Raw genomic sequence first — 19,594 nt, forward strand, 5'->3', positions numbered from 1 at the left:
TTTAGGGAGGGAATTGCAGAGCTCGTGGTCCTGGCGCGGTCGCCAGTGGTGGAGTGATGGAAATCGGGGGGATGCGCGAGAGGCCAGAATTGGAGGAACGCAGAGATCTCGGAGGGTTGTAGTGGCTGGAGGAGGTCACAGTGATCGGGAGGGACACGAGGTCCATGGAGGGATTTGAACAGGAGGATGGAGAAATTAAAATCGAGGCGTTGCTGGAGCGGGAGCCAAGGTAGGTCAGCGAGCAACAGAGGGGGTGATAAGAGCAGGTTCACGTTCAAGCTGTGACTCTCCTCCACAGACACTGAGCAACCTGCTGTGGCACTTCCTGTGTCTAGTCCAGGAGGGGGAAGGGGTTGAGCGATTTGTCCCAGGACATCTCAAGGTCACCCCTGGCTCCAGTTCGACAGGCCAGTCACAAATAAATCCCCAGGCTTCCCGGCCTCACTGCGGCAGTGAATTGACTGGCAGGAGACTCGGCCGATGGTGAATCAAAACTCAAGGAGCCGGGCGAGTAGTGGGGCTTCGTTTTTCATCTCACTCATCAGACTGGGAGCCCCTGTCACACCAGCCTCGAGCCAGCTCATCAGTTCAGTTTAATGGTTAAATTACCCTCCTCTCCCTCGGAGATCACAACACGTCCTCGCTGGTAATTGCAGATCCCATCAATGATCTCAAATCGCTTTCCACATCTTCGCTCTTTCAAAAAAAACAAAGGAGGGGCTGATTTAATTATTTCGCAGCTGCCTTGAAGTATTGGGGATGTCTGGCGCATGGGTAACAGAGATCCTAAGATTTAATGCGTTGGGATTGTTCTCCTTAGAGCAGAGAAGGTTAAGGGGAGATTGACCAGGATGGTCCCAGGGATGAGGGACTTCAGTGATGTGGAGAGACTGGAGAAGCTGGGGTCGTTCTCCTTAGAGCAGAGAAGGTTAAGGGGAGATTGACCAGACTGGTACCAGGGATGAGGGACTTCAGTGATGTGGAGAGACTGGAGAAGCTGGGATTGTTCTCCTTAGAGCAGAGAAGGTTAAGGGGAGATTGACCAGAATGGTACCAGGGATGAGGGACTTCAGTGATGTGGAGAGACTGGAGAAGCTGGGGTTGTTCTCCTTAGAGCAGAGAAGGTTAAGGGGAGATTGACCAGGATGGTCCCAGGGATGAGGGACTTCAGTGATGTGGAGAGACTGGAGAAGCTGGGATTGTTCTCCTTAGAGCAGAGAAGGTTAAGAGGGAGATTGACCAGAATGGTCCCAGGGATGAGGGACTTCAGTGACGTGGAGAGACTGGAGAAGCTGGGATTGTTCTCCTTAGAGCAGAGAAGGTTAAGGGGAGATTGACCAGAATGGTACCAGGGATGAGGGACTTCAGTGACGTGGAGAGACTGGAGAAGCTGGGATTGATCTCCTTAGAGCAGAGAAGGTTAAGGTGTGGTCGAACCAGGGTTTTGTACAGCTGCAGCATAACTTCTACCCCCTTGTACTCTAGTCCTCGAGATCTAAAGGCCAGCATCCCATTAGCCTTTTTGATTATTTTCTGTACCTGTCCAGGACATTTTAATGATATATGTACCTGGACCGCCCCCCCCCACCACAAGTCTCTTTGGACCTCCACTGTTTCTAGCTTTTCACCATTTAGACAGTGGGCGAGGTAGCTACAGGGCAATGGTTCCTTGAAGCTCCCGCGCAGGCCGCAGGCCGGCCGTACAACCGGAAAAACCGCGCTTGTGCGATTGAATTCGAATGGATCGCCCGGCCCGTTAACGGGGCCGCGCGACGCCCTCCCTCCCCGCAAAAAATAATAATTAACGGGAACATGGAACATGTACTCCAGCGAGAGTCAGTACCTCCACGAGGGAAGGGGGAGAAGTGGGAAGAAAGAGAATGGACGAGGGGGGTGGGTGGGAAAGGTTAGAGGAAGAGAATGTGGAACGCGAAATCTGTACTCACGCCACCAAATGCCCGAACAGCTGAGCCACGGAATCGGATAATAAGAGTCCTCTCTGGCTTGCAGCCTGATTCCCTTTCACAGTAGAGCGACCTCCAGAACACAATACGCCTCGGGTGACAGTTCTCCGAATTGCCATTCACGTCCCGGCGCGGTATTTCGATGTGCTGATTGATTGGTTGCTTTTTCTCTGCCTCGGAGTGCGAGACGCCGCTGACAGCTGGAGTGGGCTTGAAAGGACCGTCCTTGACGGGGGTGGGTGTCACCTTGCCTTGCCGCGCTGGATTCCCCCCTTCCTCGCTCCGTCGAGGAGGCAGTCTCGGCGTTGCGCTGTTTCGCGGCGGAAGGTCTCTGAGCCGCCGGGGAGGGTTTATTTCTCCAGTTGTCGTCGTTGCTTCCCTCGCGGCGAGGGCAGGGATCGAGTCCACGTCCGCGGGTTTCCCGCACCCCTGTTTCACGGCCCCAAGGACTGCTGGGGGGGCGGCGGGGGACCGTGAGACTTGTTCTTCCAAAATTCAATAGACTCTGGAACAGTTCCCATGGATTGGCAGGTAGCTAATGTTACCCCACTATTCAAAAAAGGTGGTAGAGAGAAAACGGGGAATTACAGACCGGTAAGCCTGACATCGGTAGTGGGGAATATGCTAGAGTCCACTATAAAAGGTGTAATAGCAGAGCACTTGGAAAACAGTGACAGGATCGGACAAAGTCAACATGGATTTACAAAAGGTAAACTGTGCTTGACTAATCTACTGGAATTTTTTGAGGATGTAACTGGTAAAATAGATAAGGGAGAACCAGTGGATGTGGTGTATTTGGATTTTCAAAAGGCTTTCGATAAGGTCCCGCATAAGAGATTAGCATGTAAAGTTAAGGCACATGGGATTGGAGGTAAGGTATTGACTTGGATAGAGAACTGGTTGGCAGACAGAAAGCAAAGAGTTGGAATAAACGGCTCTTTTTCCGAGTGGCAGGCAGTGACTAGTGGGGTACCGCAGTGATCGGTCCTTGGACCCCAGCTATTCACAATATATATTAATGATCTGGACGAGGGAATATCTCCAAGTTTGCAGACGACACAAAGCTGGGTGGGCGTGTGTGCTGTGAGGAGGATGCCGAGAAACTCCAGTATGATTTGGACAGGTTGGGTGATTGGGCAGAAGCATGGCAGATGCAATATAACGTGGATAAATGCGAGGATATCCACTTTGGTGTCAAAAACAGGAAGGCAGATTATTATCCGAACGACAATAGATTGGGAGAAGGGGAAGTGCAACGAGACCTGGGTGTCCTTGTGCACCAGTCGCTGAAGGTAAGCATGCAGGTGCAGCAGGCGGTTAAGAAGGCAAATGGTATGTTGGCCTTCGTAGCGAGAGGATTCGAGTACAGGAACAAGGATGTCTTGCTGCAGTTGTACAGGGCCTTGGTGAGACCACACCTTGAGTATTGTGTGCAGTTTTGGTCGCCTTATCTGAGGAAGGATGTTCTTGCCATGGAGAGAGTGCAGCGAAGATTCACCAGACTTGTTAAATCTGTGAGTTGTTCAAGTAATTAATACTCAGACTTAATCAGTAACAATAAAACAGGTCTTTACTGGTTGGAGGTAGGGACTATACGTAGGTCTTTACTTCATGCCCACAGGCGGGAACTGAGGGGAGATCAGTACCCACAGTACTATTTATACCCCTATGGCCAGGAGTGGTACTGCGTATCACTACGCCCAACAAGTAGTGCAGTCCTGTCCATAGGTTCAAAGTAGCACACATATTACATACACAACATTCCTCCCTTCCTAGCTTTACAGTCATCTCCCCATTTAACATAACGTAATAACATATATACATATATAACTTCAGGTTTACATAACAGAATAACATAGATACATAGATAACTTCATGTCAAAACAGATCACAGATTCAGTCTCTGCGGAAAACAGTTCACAGATTCAATCTCTGTGGTGGAGTCGGTTCACGTTGCTGGAGTGACTCATTCAATAGTCCTTCCATGGATTTAACAGTTTGAACTTCCGAACTGAATTGGCTCCGTTCGGAGGGACCACGTGTGTGATCTGGTAGAGGTGATAATGGTTCAGATGGGTCATCTTCTGTTTTTACTTTTCCTTTTCTGCTTCTTGGAGACTCTCTGGGCTCCATTGTCAGCTGCCAGCTGCATGCGCAGTTCCTCCTTCTCTTCCTCCTGTTTCCGTCGTAGAGCCAGCTTCTCCCGATGTTCCGTAGACTTTTGGTGCTCCTCCATGATTTCTGCACTTTGGGAGTCGAAGTTACAAGCTGGGCAGGACAGGACATCGTAATATTCGGTGTCGTCCACCAGGTCATAGTAATATTCGGTGTCGTCCTGAGCTAGACCAGTGAGAGGGTCGTCTATTTCCTCCATACCCAGCTGGACGTTAGCCAGCTCTTGTTCCAAATCCAGACATCTTTCCTGAAGAGACTTCTTCATGTGTACCTCTGCATCCAGCTTTTTCTGGGCTTTCAGCAAGTCGTTTACTAGTGACCTCATTTGTGATTTTAATACTTCAACTTCCTTTGGAGATTGATTGATCGGACTATGCAATCCCTCTACCGGAGCAGCTGTTTCAGCGGTCTGTTGTTCTACGTTGACGTGAGTCAGCGTACTTTTGGCATCCAAGGGCTGCTCTGTTGCAGTCATCTCAGTCTGTGTTGCCACCTCAGCTCTTCCAATAACCTTTGAGAGCTCCGAACCCCTTTCGTTTGAATATTGAAGTTCGTGTTCAAGTTTTTCCCATTTCAGAGTCCTGTCCTTCAGCATATGCAGGAGTTGGCTGACCGTTAACTCCTCTGACATCAGACGTTTTGTGTGCTCCTGTTCCATTTTCTCCATCAGCTGCTTCTGTTGTCTTTCCAGATTCTCCAACTCTATATCAAAGAACTCTTTCGTTGCATTCAACTCTTGCTCACAACGGCGAAGCATTTGTTCTAATTGCTGTTGTAGTTTGAAATGGAGTTGAGTTCGAGCCCGGTGTCCCTCAGAAATGGGCACATCAGTAGACTTGCCAGACTCAGAATCCACAGTTAAACTATGTTGTTGTTGCTCAGTGGAATTCTGTGCTGAAACTTTGTCTTTTGCACCTGAGTTGGGCTTACCATCATCCGTTCCAGAGTCTGGGCCGACTATCTTCACCGAGTTCTCACTCGTTATTGTTTGTAGGAAATGCCAGTCCATATTCATTTTCCTAATCCACTCCCGTCCTAGTAGTGGAGGACCTCCTTCAGATATCACATATAAGTCCATTATTTGACTGTCTTCGCCCTTGTGGACCACTGCAACCTCTATTTTCCCGATGGGGTACACTCTTTGCCCCGTGTATGTTTCCAATATAATCCCCGTATCCTGTAGGGGAATATGTTGGAATAACTTTCCGTAATCTTTCTTATTTATGACCGTCAATGCCGATCCAGTGTCCAATTCCAGTTTTACTTGGACTCCTTCTATCTGAAGAGTGACCCAAATTGTCTGGAGGTCTGCACCCTTACCAGCGTTGAGTACTCTTAAGCTAGCCAGTTCATTACTGCTAGCGTCTGAATCGGACTCCTGTTCGGTCACCTTGTGTACCTTTGCGTATTTTCCTTGCGGTGACTTCTTGTTGCTGGTCTTCTTCGCTGACCTGCATACTCTAACTATATGTCCAAGCCTACCACAAGTTCTACATTCTTGGTTTTTAAACCAACACTGGTTCTGATCATGCGTTGTCTTTCCACAACGATAACATTTGCCAGAACTCACACCCAATTTGTGTGCACTGAGCTCCGGTGACCGTAGCTGCATTACTGCCGTGCCTCTCGCTGCGGCTTCGTGTGCTGCTGCCATAGTGACCGCCTTCTCAAGCGTCAGCTCATTCTCCTCGAGCAGTCGCTTTTGTGTATCCTGTTTAAATAAACCACACACAAATTTGTCTCGAAGTGCCTCTGTCAGTCCCGTTCCAAACTGGCAATATTTCGCTAATTTACGCAATTCCAGCAAATAATCAGCATTGCTTTCATGCTGTAGCTGCCTTCTGTCGTAAAATTTAAATCGTTCCGCTAGCATCAGCGGTGTGGGGTTTAGATGATCTTTCAGGACAGTAACAATCTCATCGAACGTCTTATCCGCCGGTTCATCTGGTGATAACAGGTGTTTCAATTGCCCGTATGTCTTCGCACCCATTAAATTTAATAATGTTAGAGCTTTATCTTGGTCACGAATTTTATTGGCCTTACAATAATTTTTTACTCTTTCAACATATATGGCCCAATCTTCGAGGTCACTATCAAAGGTGCTAATATTCCCGTGTTTAGGCATTGTAGATTTGCAATTTCTCAGATTTTTTTTTTTTACTGCTATCCAAGATGGCGGCTTCCCGCTCTTGCCGTCGTCCTCCGCCCACAAAATGGCGGTTTTCCCGCGCTTGGCGGTCTTCACCCGTCCCCCAACGCCGTCTCCCTTCAGCCCCCGAGTGCGGCCCTTATCTTCGCCGCGATCGCCCGAGTGCGGCCCTTATCAGCGGATGCGATCGCTGGATCGCGAAGCGGCTCTCGGCTCTTATCAGGAGATGCGATCGCTCCGTTGAAACGCCTCCCGCTCGAAGCGGCTCTCGCGCCCTATTCCTCCAGCTCCCCCAGCCCCGTTCGTGCGGCCAACGCGGTCGACTGCCTGTCGCGTCGCTGCCCGGCTCAGACAACGGCTTACCCACCACCAAGCTGGAGAAGAAGCTGACGGTCGCCGATGGAGGCTCCGAGGTCAGGATGTCTTCCAGTGGGGTGGAGAGGGTGGAAACCTCTCTGAAACGTCCTGGCTGTGGACGAAGCTGCCGTGGAGTGACTGCCGCAGGGTCCGAATCAGACTCGTCGCCAGTGTTAAATCTGTGAGTTGTTCAAGTAATTAATACTCAGACTTAATCAGTAACAATAAAACAGGTCTTTACTGGTTGGAGGTAGGGACTATACGTAGGTCTTTACTTCATGCCCACAGGCGGGAACTGAGGGGAGATCAGTACCCACAGTACTATTTATACCCCTATGGCCAGGAGTGGTACTGCGTATCACTACGCCCAACAAGTAGTGCAGTCCTGTCCATAGGTTCAAAGTAGCACACATATTACATACACAACAAGACTGATACCTGGGATGGCAGGAATGACGTATGAGGAGAGATTGGGTCGATTGGGCTTATACTCGCTGGAGTTTAGAAGAATGAGAGGGGATCTCATTGAAACTTATAAAATTCTAACAGGACTAGACAGACTAGATGCAGGAAGGATGTTCCCGATGGTCGGGGGAGTCCAGAACCAGGGGTCACAGTCTAAAGATAAGGGGTAAGCCATTTAGGACAGAGATGAGGAGGAATTTCTTCACCCAGAGAGTGGTGAACCTGTGGAATTCTCTACCACAGAAGGCAGTGGAGGCCAATTCATTAAATATATTCAAGAAGGAGTTAGATATATTTCTTAAGGCTAAAGGGATCAAGGGATATGGGGAGAAAGCAGGGACAGGGTACTGAATTTGGATGATCAGCCATGATCTCATTGAATGGCGGAGCAGGCTCGAGGGGCCGAATGGCCGACTCCTGCTCCTATCTTCTGTGTTTCTATGTTCTGAGGAGAGGGGAAAGGACAGGCAATCAATCAGGCTGGATTAACATCCGAGTGAGAACAGACGGGTTAAGGTTCCGGCCGGGAGCTCCTGTTACAGTTTTGCGACCTTTGTGGTCTCCTTCTCCACATCTCTGACTGAACTCGAGCGTTTGGCCTGTTGAAGGGAAACTGATACGATAGCAAAATACCGCGGATGCTGGAAATCCGAAATGACAACAGAAAACGCTGGAAAAACTCAGCAGGCCAGGGGCAACATCCGTGGAGCGAGAAGCAGAGTCAAAGTTTCGGGTCGAAACCCTTCTTCAGAACTGAGAAAAAAAAGGCTGGAAATGAAACAGATTAAAAGGCCAGTTTGGGGGCTGGGAAATGGGGGAGGGGATGAAAGAAGAGACATTAAGAGATAATCAAGGCGAGACAAGATGGTAATAAGACAGGTAAAGAAACAAACAATGGACAGGATTTTCATTCAGGAGTCGGGTTGGAGGCGGGACTACAACTTTTGGGGTTGTAGTCCCGCCTCCATCGAGATGCGGCCAATCCACGCGATTTTAACTTGATTGACCTTGTTGAGCCCGCCCAGCGGCCTCAGCAGGCCAATTAAGGGCCACCCGGCAACAGGTGACGTCACAGACTGAAATTTCATCTGTCAAGAGCATTTGACAGATGAAATTTCAGTGTTTGACAACTGTTTGAAGCTGTCAAACACTGACAGTCTTACTTCTAACCTGAGTCCTTCTCCACAGGCTCAGTTAGAAATCTCACCGGCACAGAAAGCTGAAGGCTGTCACTTTTGACAGCTCGCAGCCATTCTGCTTTCTGTGCCGGTGAGATGAGGGACTCCCGAGACCTAAAGGAAGGAAGGCTGAAAAGGTAAGAAAAGGTATGTAAAACTTATTTAATCACTTTTGACACACCAAACACACTTACCTCTGCACTCATGCACCCATCACTCACCTGAACACCGACATCTCGACCCCTCCAAGTCCTTCAACTCCACGGCCCGACTCCTCTAACTTGGCGTGGTTTGGAGCCGTCGGGAATCCCACACGACAACCTTCAAAATAGGGATTAGGCTAAAAACTGCCTGTTTACTACCTGTTAACAGGCAGTTAATTGACACTAATCCCCTTCCCGCCTCGGGGAGGCGGGTCCCAGTGCGGGGCGGGTACCCGCCTCCTTTGAAACTGGCATGGAGTCGGGTTTGGGTGCGGGATGGGGTCGGGACCCCCGATTTCGGGATTTTAACCCCCGACGCCTCCAGTCCCGACTCCACGGCCCAATGAAAATCCTGCCCAAGGTTTCGGGTCGAAACCCTTCTTCAGAACTGAGGAAAAAAAAGGCAGGCAATGAAACAGATTGAAAGGCCAGTTTGGTGGGGGGCTGGGAAATGGGGGCGGGGATGAAAGAAGAGATATTCAAGGCGAGACGAGATGGTAATGGGACAGGTAAAGAAACAAACAATGGGTCTAGATGAAGTGTGAAATACGCTGGCAGAGTGAGAGACAGCTGCCACGTGGGAGAGAGAGGAAAAAAAGGAAGTGTGGAAACTGATATGTTGCTCTCTTCTCCCGCCACACCACTACCTCCCCCCGCCCCTCCATTCCTGAAGGCACTGACTCTCGCTGGTGTACGGCTTACCATCAGCACAGGCCGCCCTCTGCTATCTCACCCAACAGTGACAACAACCTGCCTTTGTCCAGCGCCTTGAATGCAGTAGAAACAGAAGAACATAGAAAAATAGGAGCAGGAGTCGGCCATTCGGCCCTTCGAGCCTGCTCCGCCATTCAACGTGATCACGGCTGATCCTCTATCTCAATACAGGAAATCTCTCTTAACCGGGAACAATCAGGAGTAGGTTCAAGTAAGTTTTACTACGGGCCAGTAATTCCGGTCCCAACGAGTGAGTACGGACGGGGTACTCACGCGTGGGCCCGTTGGAAGTGCCAGATTTCAGCATGCACAGCGCATGCGCGGGAAACCGGTATTTCCTCCAAGGGGTTCAGAGGTCCAACTCCTGCGCGCAGACGCGTCGAACTTCCTTCTTTTTGACAGGTTTGCCCGTGTGTAAGGGCCTGAACTTTTTAGACATGTAAAAAGGAGGCGTAAGGATTTGATTCTTTAAGGTAAGTGGTCTATTATTTAAAATTAGAACATTTTTACCACAGCTTTATTGTTTTTAAGGACTTTACAGTAAGGTAAGTTTATTTTTAGACCCGATTTCTTAAAAAATTTGATTAATTGTTTAAAATAGTTTTTTAAAGTTATTTATAGTTCATTTAATTAGTGGGATGTTTTTTAAAATTTTATTTAAAGTTTAAGTAGTGTTTTGGGCGCCCGTAGTTTTCATGAGTTTGACAGTTCTTACTATCAAACTCATGAATGAAGTTTCCCCTCCCCTGATTGGCTGCCCAGTGCTCACCTGATCCCAGCCGGCACATCGCACTAACTACGCCGCTGGATCAGGCAAGCACAGCGCGCCGACAGCTGAACCGGGCCAGTGACAGGAATTCCAAGCAGGCCCAGGCTTCAGCTGTCGGCGCGCCGGGTGAGTGCACGTCGGGGGCTTGCATGCGCGGCAAGCCCCCGATCCTAATTTCTGGGCCTATATATTAGTGGCCGTGTAACCGGGGTTCCTGCACCTGTGGCCGTGTAACAGGGACTCCTGGCTCTGTGGCCGTGTACGGGGCTCTCGTACCTTGGTAAGTATAGCTCTCTGTAATCTGGACTTTGTGATCAACCGGCACCACACCGGTCCCGTCGGTGCCGGATAAAAAAAGCGTTTCCTGTAATCCCGCTCTCGCCCCATACCCCTTGATGCCTTTTGCGTCTAGAAATCTATCTATCTCCTTAAATAGATTCAGTGACTTGGCCTCCACAGCCTTCTGTGGTAGAGAATTCCACAGGTTCACCACCCTCTGAGTGAAGAAATTTCTCCTCATCTCAGTCCTAAATGTCCTACCCCGTATCCTGAGACTGTGACCCCTCGTTCTAAAACCCCCAGCCAGAGGAAACATCCTCCCTGCATCCAGCCTGTCTAGCCCTGTCGGAATTTTATACGTTTTAAGACAAAAAATTTGCCACCGATCCGCATAAGGATAAATTAGGGCAGGTGACCAAAAGCTTGGACAAAGAGGTATGTTTTAAGGAGCGCCTTAAAGGAGGAGAGAGAGGTAGCGAGGGGGAGAGGTTTAGGGAGGGAATTCCAGAGCTTGGGGCCCAGGCAACAGAAGGCACGGCCGCCAATGGCGGAGCGATTATAATCAGGGATGCTCAAGAGGGCAGAATTAGAGGAGCGCAGATATCTCGGGGGTGGGGGGGGGTGGGGGTTGTGGGATTGGAGGAGATTACAGAGATAGGAAGGGGGGCGAGGAGGCCACGGAGGGATTTGAACACAAGGATGGAGAATTTTAAAATCGAGGCCTTGCTTAACCGGAAGCCAGTGTAGGTCAGCGAGCACAGGGGGTGATGGGGCGAGTTAGGACACAGGGCAGCTGAGTTTTGGATGGGCTCAAGTTTACCAAGGGTGCTCAGTGGGAGGCCGACCAGGAGATTATGAAATAATCATCCAGGTAAGCGTGCAGGTGCAGCAGGCGGTTAAGAAGGCAAATGGTATGTTGGCCTTCGTAGCGAGGGGATTCGAGTACAGGAGCAAGGATGTTTTGCTGCAGTTGTACAGGGGCCTTGGTGAGACCACACCTTGAGTATTGTGTGCAGTTTTGGTCACCTTATCTGAGGAAGGACGTTCTTGCCATGGAGGGAGTGCAGCGAAGATTCACCAGGCTGATACCTGGGATGGCAGGAATGACGTATGAGGAGAGATTGGGTCGATTGGGCTTATATTCGCTGGAGTTTAGAAGAATGAGAGGGGATCTCATTGAAACTTATAAAATTCTAACAGGACTAGACAGACTAGATGCAGGAAGGATGTTCCCGATGGCGGGGGAGTCCAGAACCAGGGGTCACAGTCTAAGGATAAGGGGTAAGCCATTTAGGACAGAGATGAGGAGCAATTTCTTCACCCAGAGAGTGGTGAACCTGTGGAATTCTCTACCACACAAGGTAGTTGAGGCTATTTCATTAAATATATTCAAGAAGGAGTTGGATATACTTCTTAAGGCTAAAGGGATCAAAGGATATGGGGAGAAAGCAGGGACAGGGTACTGAATTTGGATGATCAGCCATGATCGCATTGAATGGCGGAGCAGGCTCGAGGGGCCGAATGGCCGACTCCTGCTCCTACCTTCTATGTTTCTAAGTCAGTTTGAGCTCTGTAGTTATATCGACCGTAGAGAAAAATAGGCTTAGCTGCATGTTTACGATTAAATCCAGCCTCTGTCACGCACAATCTGACACAGCGTTCAGCTTCCACATGCGATATTAAGTCACACTAGATGCGTTTCAGAAGATGTCGTGTGAAACAAGTTCCACATTTATTAACTCCAGCTGAAAAGAACAATTTTGTCTTTCGAAGCGTGGATGACACAGAGCGAGAGAATGTAAATGAACACGAAAATGAATCGAGGGTGAACCGTGAAGCACAGACACAGACTCGCATCGCTCCAGCGCCTTTCACCACCTCAGGACGGCCCAAAGCGCTTCACAGCCAATGAAGGACTTTTTAAAAAAAAGTGTGGTCACTGTTGTAATGTAGGAAACACGGCAGCCAATTTGCGCACAGCAAGCTCCCACAATCAGCAATGTGAAAATGACCAGATCATCTGCTTTTAGTGATGTTGGTTGAGGGATAAATATTGGCCCCAGGACACCGGGGAGAACTCCCCCCTGCTCTTCTTCCAATAGTGGTCGTGGGATCTTTTACATCCACCTGAGAGGGCAGACGGGGCCTCGGTTTAACGTCTCATCCTGAAATACGGACCCTCCGACAGTGTGGCGCTCCCTCAGTACCGCCCCTCCGACAGTGCGCCGCTCCCTCAGTACCGCCCCTCCGACAGTGCGGCACTCCCTCAGTACCGCCCCTCTGACAGTGCGGCGCTCACTCAGTACCGCCCCTCCGACAGTGCGGCGCTCCCTCAGTACCGCCCCTCCGACAGTGCGGCGCTCCCTCAGTACCGCCCCTCCGACAGTGCGGCGCTCCCTCAGTACCGCCCCTCCGACAGTGCGGCGCTCCCTCAGTACTGCCCCTCCAACAGTGCGGCGCTCCCTCAGTACCGCCCCCCGACAGTGCGGCGCTCCCTCAGTACCGGCCCCTCCGACAGTGCGACGCTCCATCAGTACTGCCCTTCCGACAGTGCGGCGCTCCCTCAGTACTGCCCTCCGACAGTGCGGCGCACCCTCAGTACTGCCCCTCCAACAGTGCGGCGCTCCCTCAGTACCGTCCCTCCAACAGTGCGGCGCTCCCTCAGTACCGCCCCTCCGACAGTGCGGCACTCCCTCAGTACCGGCCCCTCCAACAGTGCGGCACTCCCTCAGTACCGCCCCTCTGACAGTGCGGCGCTCCCTCAGGACCACCCCTCCGACAGTGCGGCGCTCCCTCAGTACTGCCCCTCCGACAGTGCGGCGCTCCCTCAGTACCGGCCCCACCGACAGTGCGGCACTCCCTCAGTACCGCCCCTCCGACAGTGCAGTGCTTTGGGACGTCCTGAGGTGGTGAAATGCAAGTCCTTTCTGATGGAGGCAGGGCTATCACAGAAGGTGTAGTAACATTGAAAGGCCTCTGTTGAAACTGTGGACACTGTAATGGGTGAAAATTGCAGCCCTCCTGGGTTCCAAAGGCGGGAGAGTCATTAGCCTTCATATCAGCGTGGTTTCGGGATTAGTTCTCGTAGTGGCTGCCTCACGGGGCGTTGCATGAACACTCTGCCCTGTGTCTGCTTAGAGCCCAGAGTCTTGAAGAACATCAGCTTCGCAACGGGCGAAACGCACCTCAATATCAGCTGGATCGGTCTGGAGGGACACCGGGTGACAGAGCTCCACATCCAGTACATGAGCAAAGACAGTAAGTTCATCGTCAACGCGCGCTCGGTCCGCTCGGGAATCAGGTGAACCCCCCCCCCCCCCGCTCCTCGCTGGTTCCATCACAACCCTGGTAACACCGCCCGACTGCACGTCGGAGGGGCAGCGCTGAGGGAGCGCCGCACTGTCGGAGGGGCGGTACTGAGGGAGCGCCGCACTGTCAGAGGGACAGTACTGAGGGAGCGCCGCACTGTCGGAGGGGCGGTACTGAGGGAGCGCCGCACTGTCGGAGGGACGGTACTGAGGGAGCGCCGCACTGTCGGAGGGGCAGTACTGAGGGAGCGCCGCACTGTTGGAGGGGCAGTACTGAGGGAGCGCCGCACTGTCGGAGGGGCAGTGCTGAGCGAGCGCCGCACTGTCGGAGGGGCTGTATTGAGGGAGCGTCGCACTGTCGGAGGGGTGGTACTGAGGGAGCGCCGCACTGTCGGAGGGGCGGTAGTGAGGGAGTGCCGCACTGTCGGAGGGGCAGTACTGAGGGAGCACCGCACTGTCGGAGGGGCTGTGCTGAGGGAGCGCCGCACTGTTGGAGGGGCGGTACTGAGGGAGCACCGCACTGTCGGAGGGGCGGTACTGAGGGAGCGCCGCACTGTCGGAGGGGCTGTGCTGAGGGAGCGCCGCACTGTTGGAGGGGCAGTACTGAGGGAGCGCCGCACTGTCGGAGGGGCGGTACTGAGGGAGCGACGCACTGTCGGAGGGGCGGTACTGAGGGAGCGCCGCACTGTCGGAGGGGCGGTACTGAGGGAGCGCCGCACTGTCGGAGGGGCGGTACTGAGGGAGCGCCGCACTGTCGGAGGGGCGGTACTGAGGGAGCGACGCACTGTCGGAGGGGCGGTACTGAGGGAGCGCCGCACTGTCGGAGGGGCGGTACTGAGGGGGCGCCGCACTGTCGGAGGGGCGGTACTGAGGGAGCGCCGCACTGTCGGAGGGGCGGTACTGAGGGAGCGCCGCACTGTCGGGGGGGCGGTACTGAGGGAGCGCCGCACTGTCGGAGGGGCGGTACTGAGGGAGCACCGCACTGTCAGAGGGGCGGTACTGAGGGAGCGGCGCACTGTCGGAGGGGCGGTACTGAGGGAGCGCCGCACTGTCGGAGGGGCAGTACTGAGGGAGCGCCGCACTTTCGGAGGGGCGGTACTGAGGGGGCGCCGCACTGTCGGAGGGGCAGTACTGAGGGAGCGGCGCAGTGTCCATAAGGCCCTCTTTCGGGATGAGACGTTAAACCGAGGCCCACGTCTGCCCTCTCAGATGGACGTGAAAGCTCCCACAGCCGCTATTGGAAGAAGTGTACGGGGGGTGCGGGGGGGGGAGTTCTCCCCGGTGTCCTGGGGCCAATATTTATCCCTCAGTCAATATCACTAAAACAGATGACCTGGGTCATTATCTCATTGCTTGTTTTGTGGGAGCTTGCTGTGCGCACATTGGCTGCCGCCTTTCCCACATTACAACCAGTGACCGCACTTCAAAAAAGAAAGTCCTTCATTGCCTGAGAAGCGCTTTGGGACGTCCTGAGGTGGATGGGGAAAGACGCTGGTACCTGTTTGATTGCAGGTGCGGGGGACTGGAGGGACTCGAAGCCAGTGAACTCCAGCCAAAACTTCTTCATGCTGGACGGCCTGCAGCCTGGAACGCCGTACCACGTCAAGCTGTGGCAGCTCGGGCGCTTCAAGAACGTCACCGTTTGGGAGAAGGAGTTGGCGACAAAGGGACCAGGTCAGCCTGCGGGCTTTTGCTTGCTTAGTTAATTGGGTTAGAAATTGTAGTATCCTTGACATGAGAAAATTACTGGGCACTTGGTCTAAGCGTTAAACAAAGCTTCAATCAACTGTTTTACAACATGGAGGTCTGGTTGTGTCCTTCACTAGTTCCTGTTAAGAATGTCCCTGCGCAAGCTGGGCCCGTGCCCGAGTATTTATACTCTCCCTGGACAGCGCCACCCGCAGGCCGCTCAGCATCACTTCACAAGTCTTTCTTTCATGAATGACTGATTCATGTCAATCAGTATGTGACGAAGGGAATGGGCGCCGAGCAAGGTTGGATCTCCCACCTTGCTGCAAGGGGGAGGTGTGGTACTGAGCTACACTCGCAAGAGATTTAGGTGTCCTCGTACAGGAAACACAGAGTTAGCATGCTGGTACAGCAAGTAATAAGAAAGGCAAATGGTATGTAGGCCTTTATTGCAAGGGGGTTGGAGTATAAGCGTAAGGAAGTCTTGCTACAATTGTACCACACCTGGAGAGATTGGGCCTAAACTCCAGATTCCACATCCATGAAGAATGTACAGCACGGGCTATGGTTTCTATGCATGTTCACAGGATATTGTAAGGCTCAGGGGAATCACATGTTCTCGAATGTTATCATTTTTAACTTCGTGTCTACACTGTCCCCATCAAACACTCCCAGGGCAAGTACAGCACGGGTTAGATACAGAGTAAAGCTCCCTCTACACTGTCCCATCAAACACTCCCAGGGCAGGTACAGCACGGGGTTAGATGCAGAGTAAAGCTCCCTCTACACTGTCCCATCAAACACTCCCAGGGCAGGTACAGCACGGGTTAGATACAGAGTAAAGCTCCCTCTGCACTGTCCCATCAAACACTCCCAGGACAGGTACAGCACGGGTTAGATACAGAGTAAAGCTCCCTCTACACTGTCCCCATCAAACACTCCCAGGGCAGGTACAGCACGGGGTTAGATACAGAGTAAAGCTCCCTCTACACTGTCCCATCAAACACTCCTAGGGCAGGTACAGCACGGGTTAGATACAGAGTAAAGCTCCCTCTACACTGACCCATCAAACACTCCCAGGGCAGGTACAGCACGGGTTAGATACAGAGTAAAGCTCCCTCTGCACTGTCCCATCAAACACTCCTAGGGCAGGTACAGCACGGGTTAGATACAGAGTAAAGCTCCCTGTACACTGTCCCCATCAAACACTCCCAGGGCAGGTACAGCACGGGTTAGATACAGAGTAAAGCTCCCTGTATACTGTCCCATCAAACACTCCCAGGGCAGGTACAGCACGGGTTAGATACAGAGTAAAGCTCCCTCTACACTGTCCCATCAAACACTCCCAGGGCAGGTACAGCACAGGGTTAGATGCAGAGTAAAGCTCCCTCTACACTGACCCCATCAAACACTCCCAGGGCAGGTACAGCACGGGTTAGATACAGAGTAAAGCTCCCTGTATACTGTCCCATCAAACACTCCCAGGGCAAGTACAGCACGGGGTTAGATACAGAGTAAAGCTCCCTCTACACTGTCCCATCAAACACTCCCAGGGCAGGTACAGCACGGGTTAGATACAGAGTAAAGCTCCCTGTACACTGTCCCCATCAAACACTCCCAGGGCAGATACATAAGGACATAAGAAATAGGAGCAGGAATAGGCCAATCAGCCCCTCGAGCCTGCTCCGCCATTTAATAAGATCATGGCTGATCTGATCCTAACCGCCAATCTACTATCACAGAACCATCTCCTGAATCTAACAGAATTAGACACACGAAATAGGAGCAGGATCAGGCTACACGGTCCCTGGGCCCGCTCCGCTACCCGCAGGGCCATGTCCGATCCGAACCTAGACTCATGTCCAAATTCCTGCCCGCTCCCCGTAACCCTTAATTCCCTTTACTTCTAGGAAACTGTCTATTTCTGTTTTAAATTTATGTAATGATGTAGCTTCTACAGCTTTTTGGGCCAGCATATTCCATGGACCTACCACCCTCTGAGTGAAGTAGTTCCTCCTCATCTCAGTTTTGAAAGAGCAGCCCCTTATTCTAAGATTATGCCCCCTAGTTCTAGTTTCACCCATCATCGGGAACATCCTCCCCGCATCCACCCGATCCAACCCCTTCACAATCTTATATGTTTCAATAAGATCGCCTCTCATTCTTCTGAACTCCAATGAGTAGAGTCCCAATCTACTCAACCTCTCCTCATATGTCCATCCCCTCATCCCCAGAATTAACCGAGTGAACCTTCTTTGCACTGACTCGAGAGCAAGTATGTCTTTTCTTAAGTATGGACACCAAAACTGTATGCAGTATTCCAGGTGCGGTCTCACCAATACCTTGTACAACTGAAGCAATACCTCCCTATTTTTATATTCTATCCCCCTAGCAATGAAAGCCAACATTCCATTGGCCTTCTTAATCACTTGCTGCACCTGCATACTAACCTTTTGAGTTTCGTGCACCAGGACCCCCAGATCCCTTTGTACTTCAGTACTTTCCAGTTTCTTGCCATTAAGATAATAACTTGCTCTACGATTTTTCCTGCCAAAGTGCATAACCTCACACTTTCCAGTATTGTATTCCATCTGCCAAATCTCTGCCCACTTACTTAGCCTGTCTATGTCCCCTTGCAGGTTTTTTATGTCCTCCTCACTCACTACTTTCCCTCCCATCTTAGTATCATCTGCAAAATTTGATATGTTACACTCGGTCCCCTCCTCCAAATCGTTAATATAGATTGTAAAGAGTTGGGGACCCAGCACTGACCCCTGCGGAACACCACTAGTTACTGATTGCCAGTCTGAGAATGAACCATTTATCCCAACTCTCTGCCTTCTGTTAGATAGCCAATCCTCTATCCATGCCAGAATATTACCCCCAATCCCGTGATTTTTTATCTTAAACAATAATCTTTTGTGTGGCACCTTGTCAAATGCCTTTTGGAAGTCTAAATACACTACGTCCACTGGTTCCCCCTTATCCACCCTATATGTTACTTCCTCAAAGAACTCCAGCAAATTTCTCAAACATGACTTCCCCTTCATAAAACCATGCTGACTTTGTCCTATTAAATTATGATTATCCAAATGTCCTGTTACTGTCTCCTTAATAATGGACTCCAAAATTTTACCTACCACAGATGTTAGGCTAACCGGTCTATAGTTTCCAGCCTTCTGTCTACTGCCCTTTTTAAATAAGGGTGTTACATTAGCAGTTTTCCAGTCTGCCGGGACCTTTGCTGAGTCCAGGGAGTTTTGGAAAATTATTACTAATGCATCCACAATCCCTACCGCCACTTCCCCCAAGACCCTAGGATGTAAGCCATCAGGTCCAGGTGATTTATCCGCCTTGAGTCCCATTATTTTACCGAGTACCACTTCCTTAGTGATTTTGATCGTGTTTAGCTCCTCCCCCACTATAGCCCCCTGTTTGTCCAGTGTTGGGATATTCTTAGTGTCCTGTACTGTAAAGACTGATACAAAATATTCATTCAGTGGTTTTGCCATCTCCATATTTCCCACCATTAATTTCCCGGTCTCATCCTCTAAGGGACCAACATTTACTTTAGCCACCCTTTTTCTTTTTATATAACTATAAAAACTCTTACTATCTGTTTTTATATTTTTTGCTAATTTACTTTCATAATCTATCTTCCCTTTCTTAATCAATCTTTTTGTCATTTTTTGCTGTCTTTTAAAGTTTTCCCAATCCTCTATCCTCCCACTAGATTTGGCTACCTTATATGCCCTTGTTTTTAGTCGAATACTATCCTTAATTTCTTTACTTAGCCACGGATGGCTGTCTTTTCTTTTACACCCTTTTCTTCTCAGTGGAATATATATTTTTTGGAAGTTGTAAAATAACTCCTTAAATGTACACCACTGATCATGCATCGTCTTACCCTTTAATCTATTTTCCCAATCCACTCTACTCAATTCCGCTCTCATACATTCATAGTCTCCTTTATTCAAGCACGGGTTAGATACAGAGTAAAGCTCCCTCTACACTGTCCCATCAAACACTCCCAGGGCATGTACAGCACGGGTTAGATACAGAGTAAAGCTCCCTCTACACTGTCCCGTCAAACACTCCCAAGGCAGGTACAGCACAGGGTTAGATGCAGAGTAAAGCTCCCTCTACACTGTCCCCATCAAACACTCCCAGGGCAGGTACAGCACGGGGTTAGATGCAGAGTAAAGCTCCCTCTACACTGTCCCATCAAACACTCCCAGGGCAGGTACAGCACGGGTTAGATACAGAGTAAAGCTCCTTCTACACTGCCCCATCAAACACTCCCAGGGCAGATACAGCACGGGTTAGATACAGAGTAAAGCTCCC

At 50.9% G+C, this 19,594-nt stretch overlaps 1 protein-coding gene across 1 annotated transcript in view; it reads left to right on the forward strand.

Annotated features, from left to right (window-relative positions):
* The window catches only part of LOC147086759 (neural cell adhesion molecule L1-like), a 168,186-nt gene that overhangs the window by 122,077 nt on the left and 26,515 nt on the right, over positions 1 to 19,594 (forward strand). The window contains exons 12-13 of the mRNA XM_085978317.1: positions 13,392 to 13,511; positions 15,074 to 15,235. Coding sequence (XP_085834443.1) covers positions 13,392 to 13,511; positions 15,074 to 15,235 — 282 coding nt within the window. The remainder of the gene's footprint in view (positions 1 to 13,391; positions 13,512 to 15,073; positions 15,236 to 19,594) is intronic.

Source organism: Somniosus microcephalus, unplaced genomic scaffold (genome assembly GCF_052327205.1).
Source record: "Somniosus microcephalus isolate GS21.2 unplaced genomic scaffold, FLI_Smic_1.0 unresolved_chr7, whole genome shotgun sequence".
Lineage (NCBI taxonomy): Eukaryota > Metazoa > Chordata > Chondrichthyes > Squaliformes > Somniosidae > Somniosus > Somniosus microcephalus.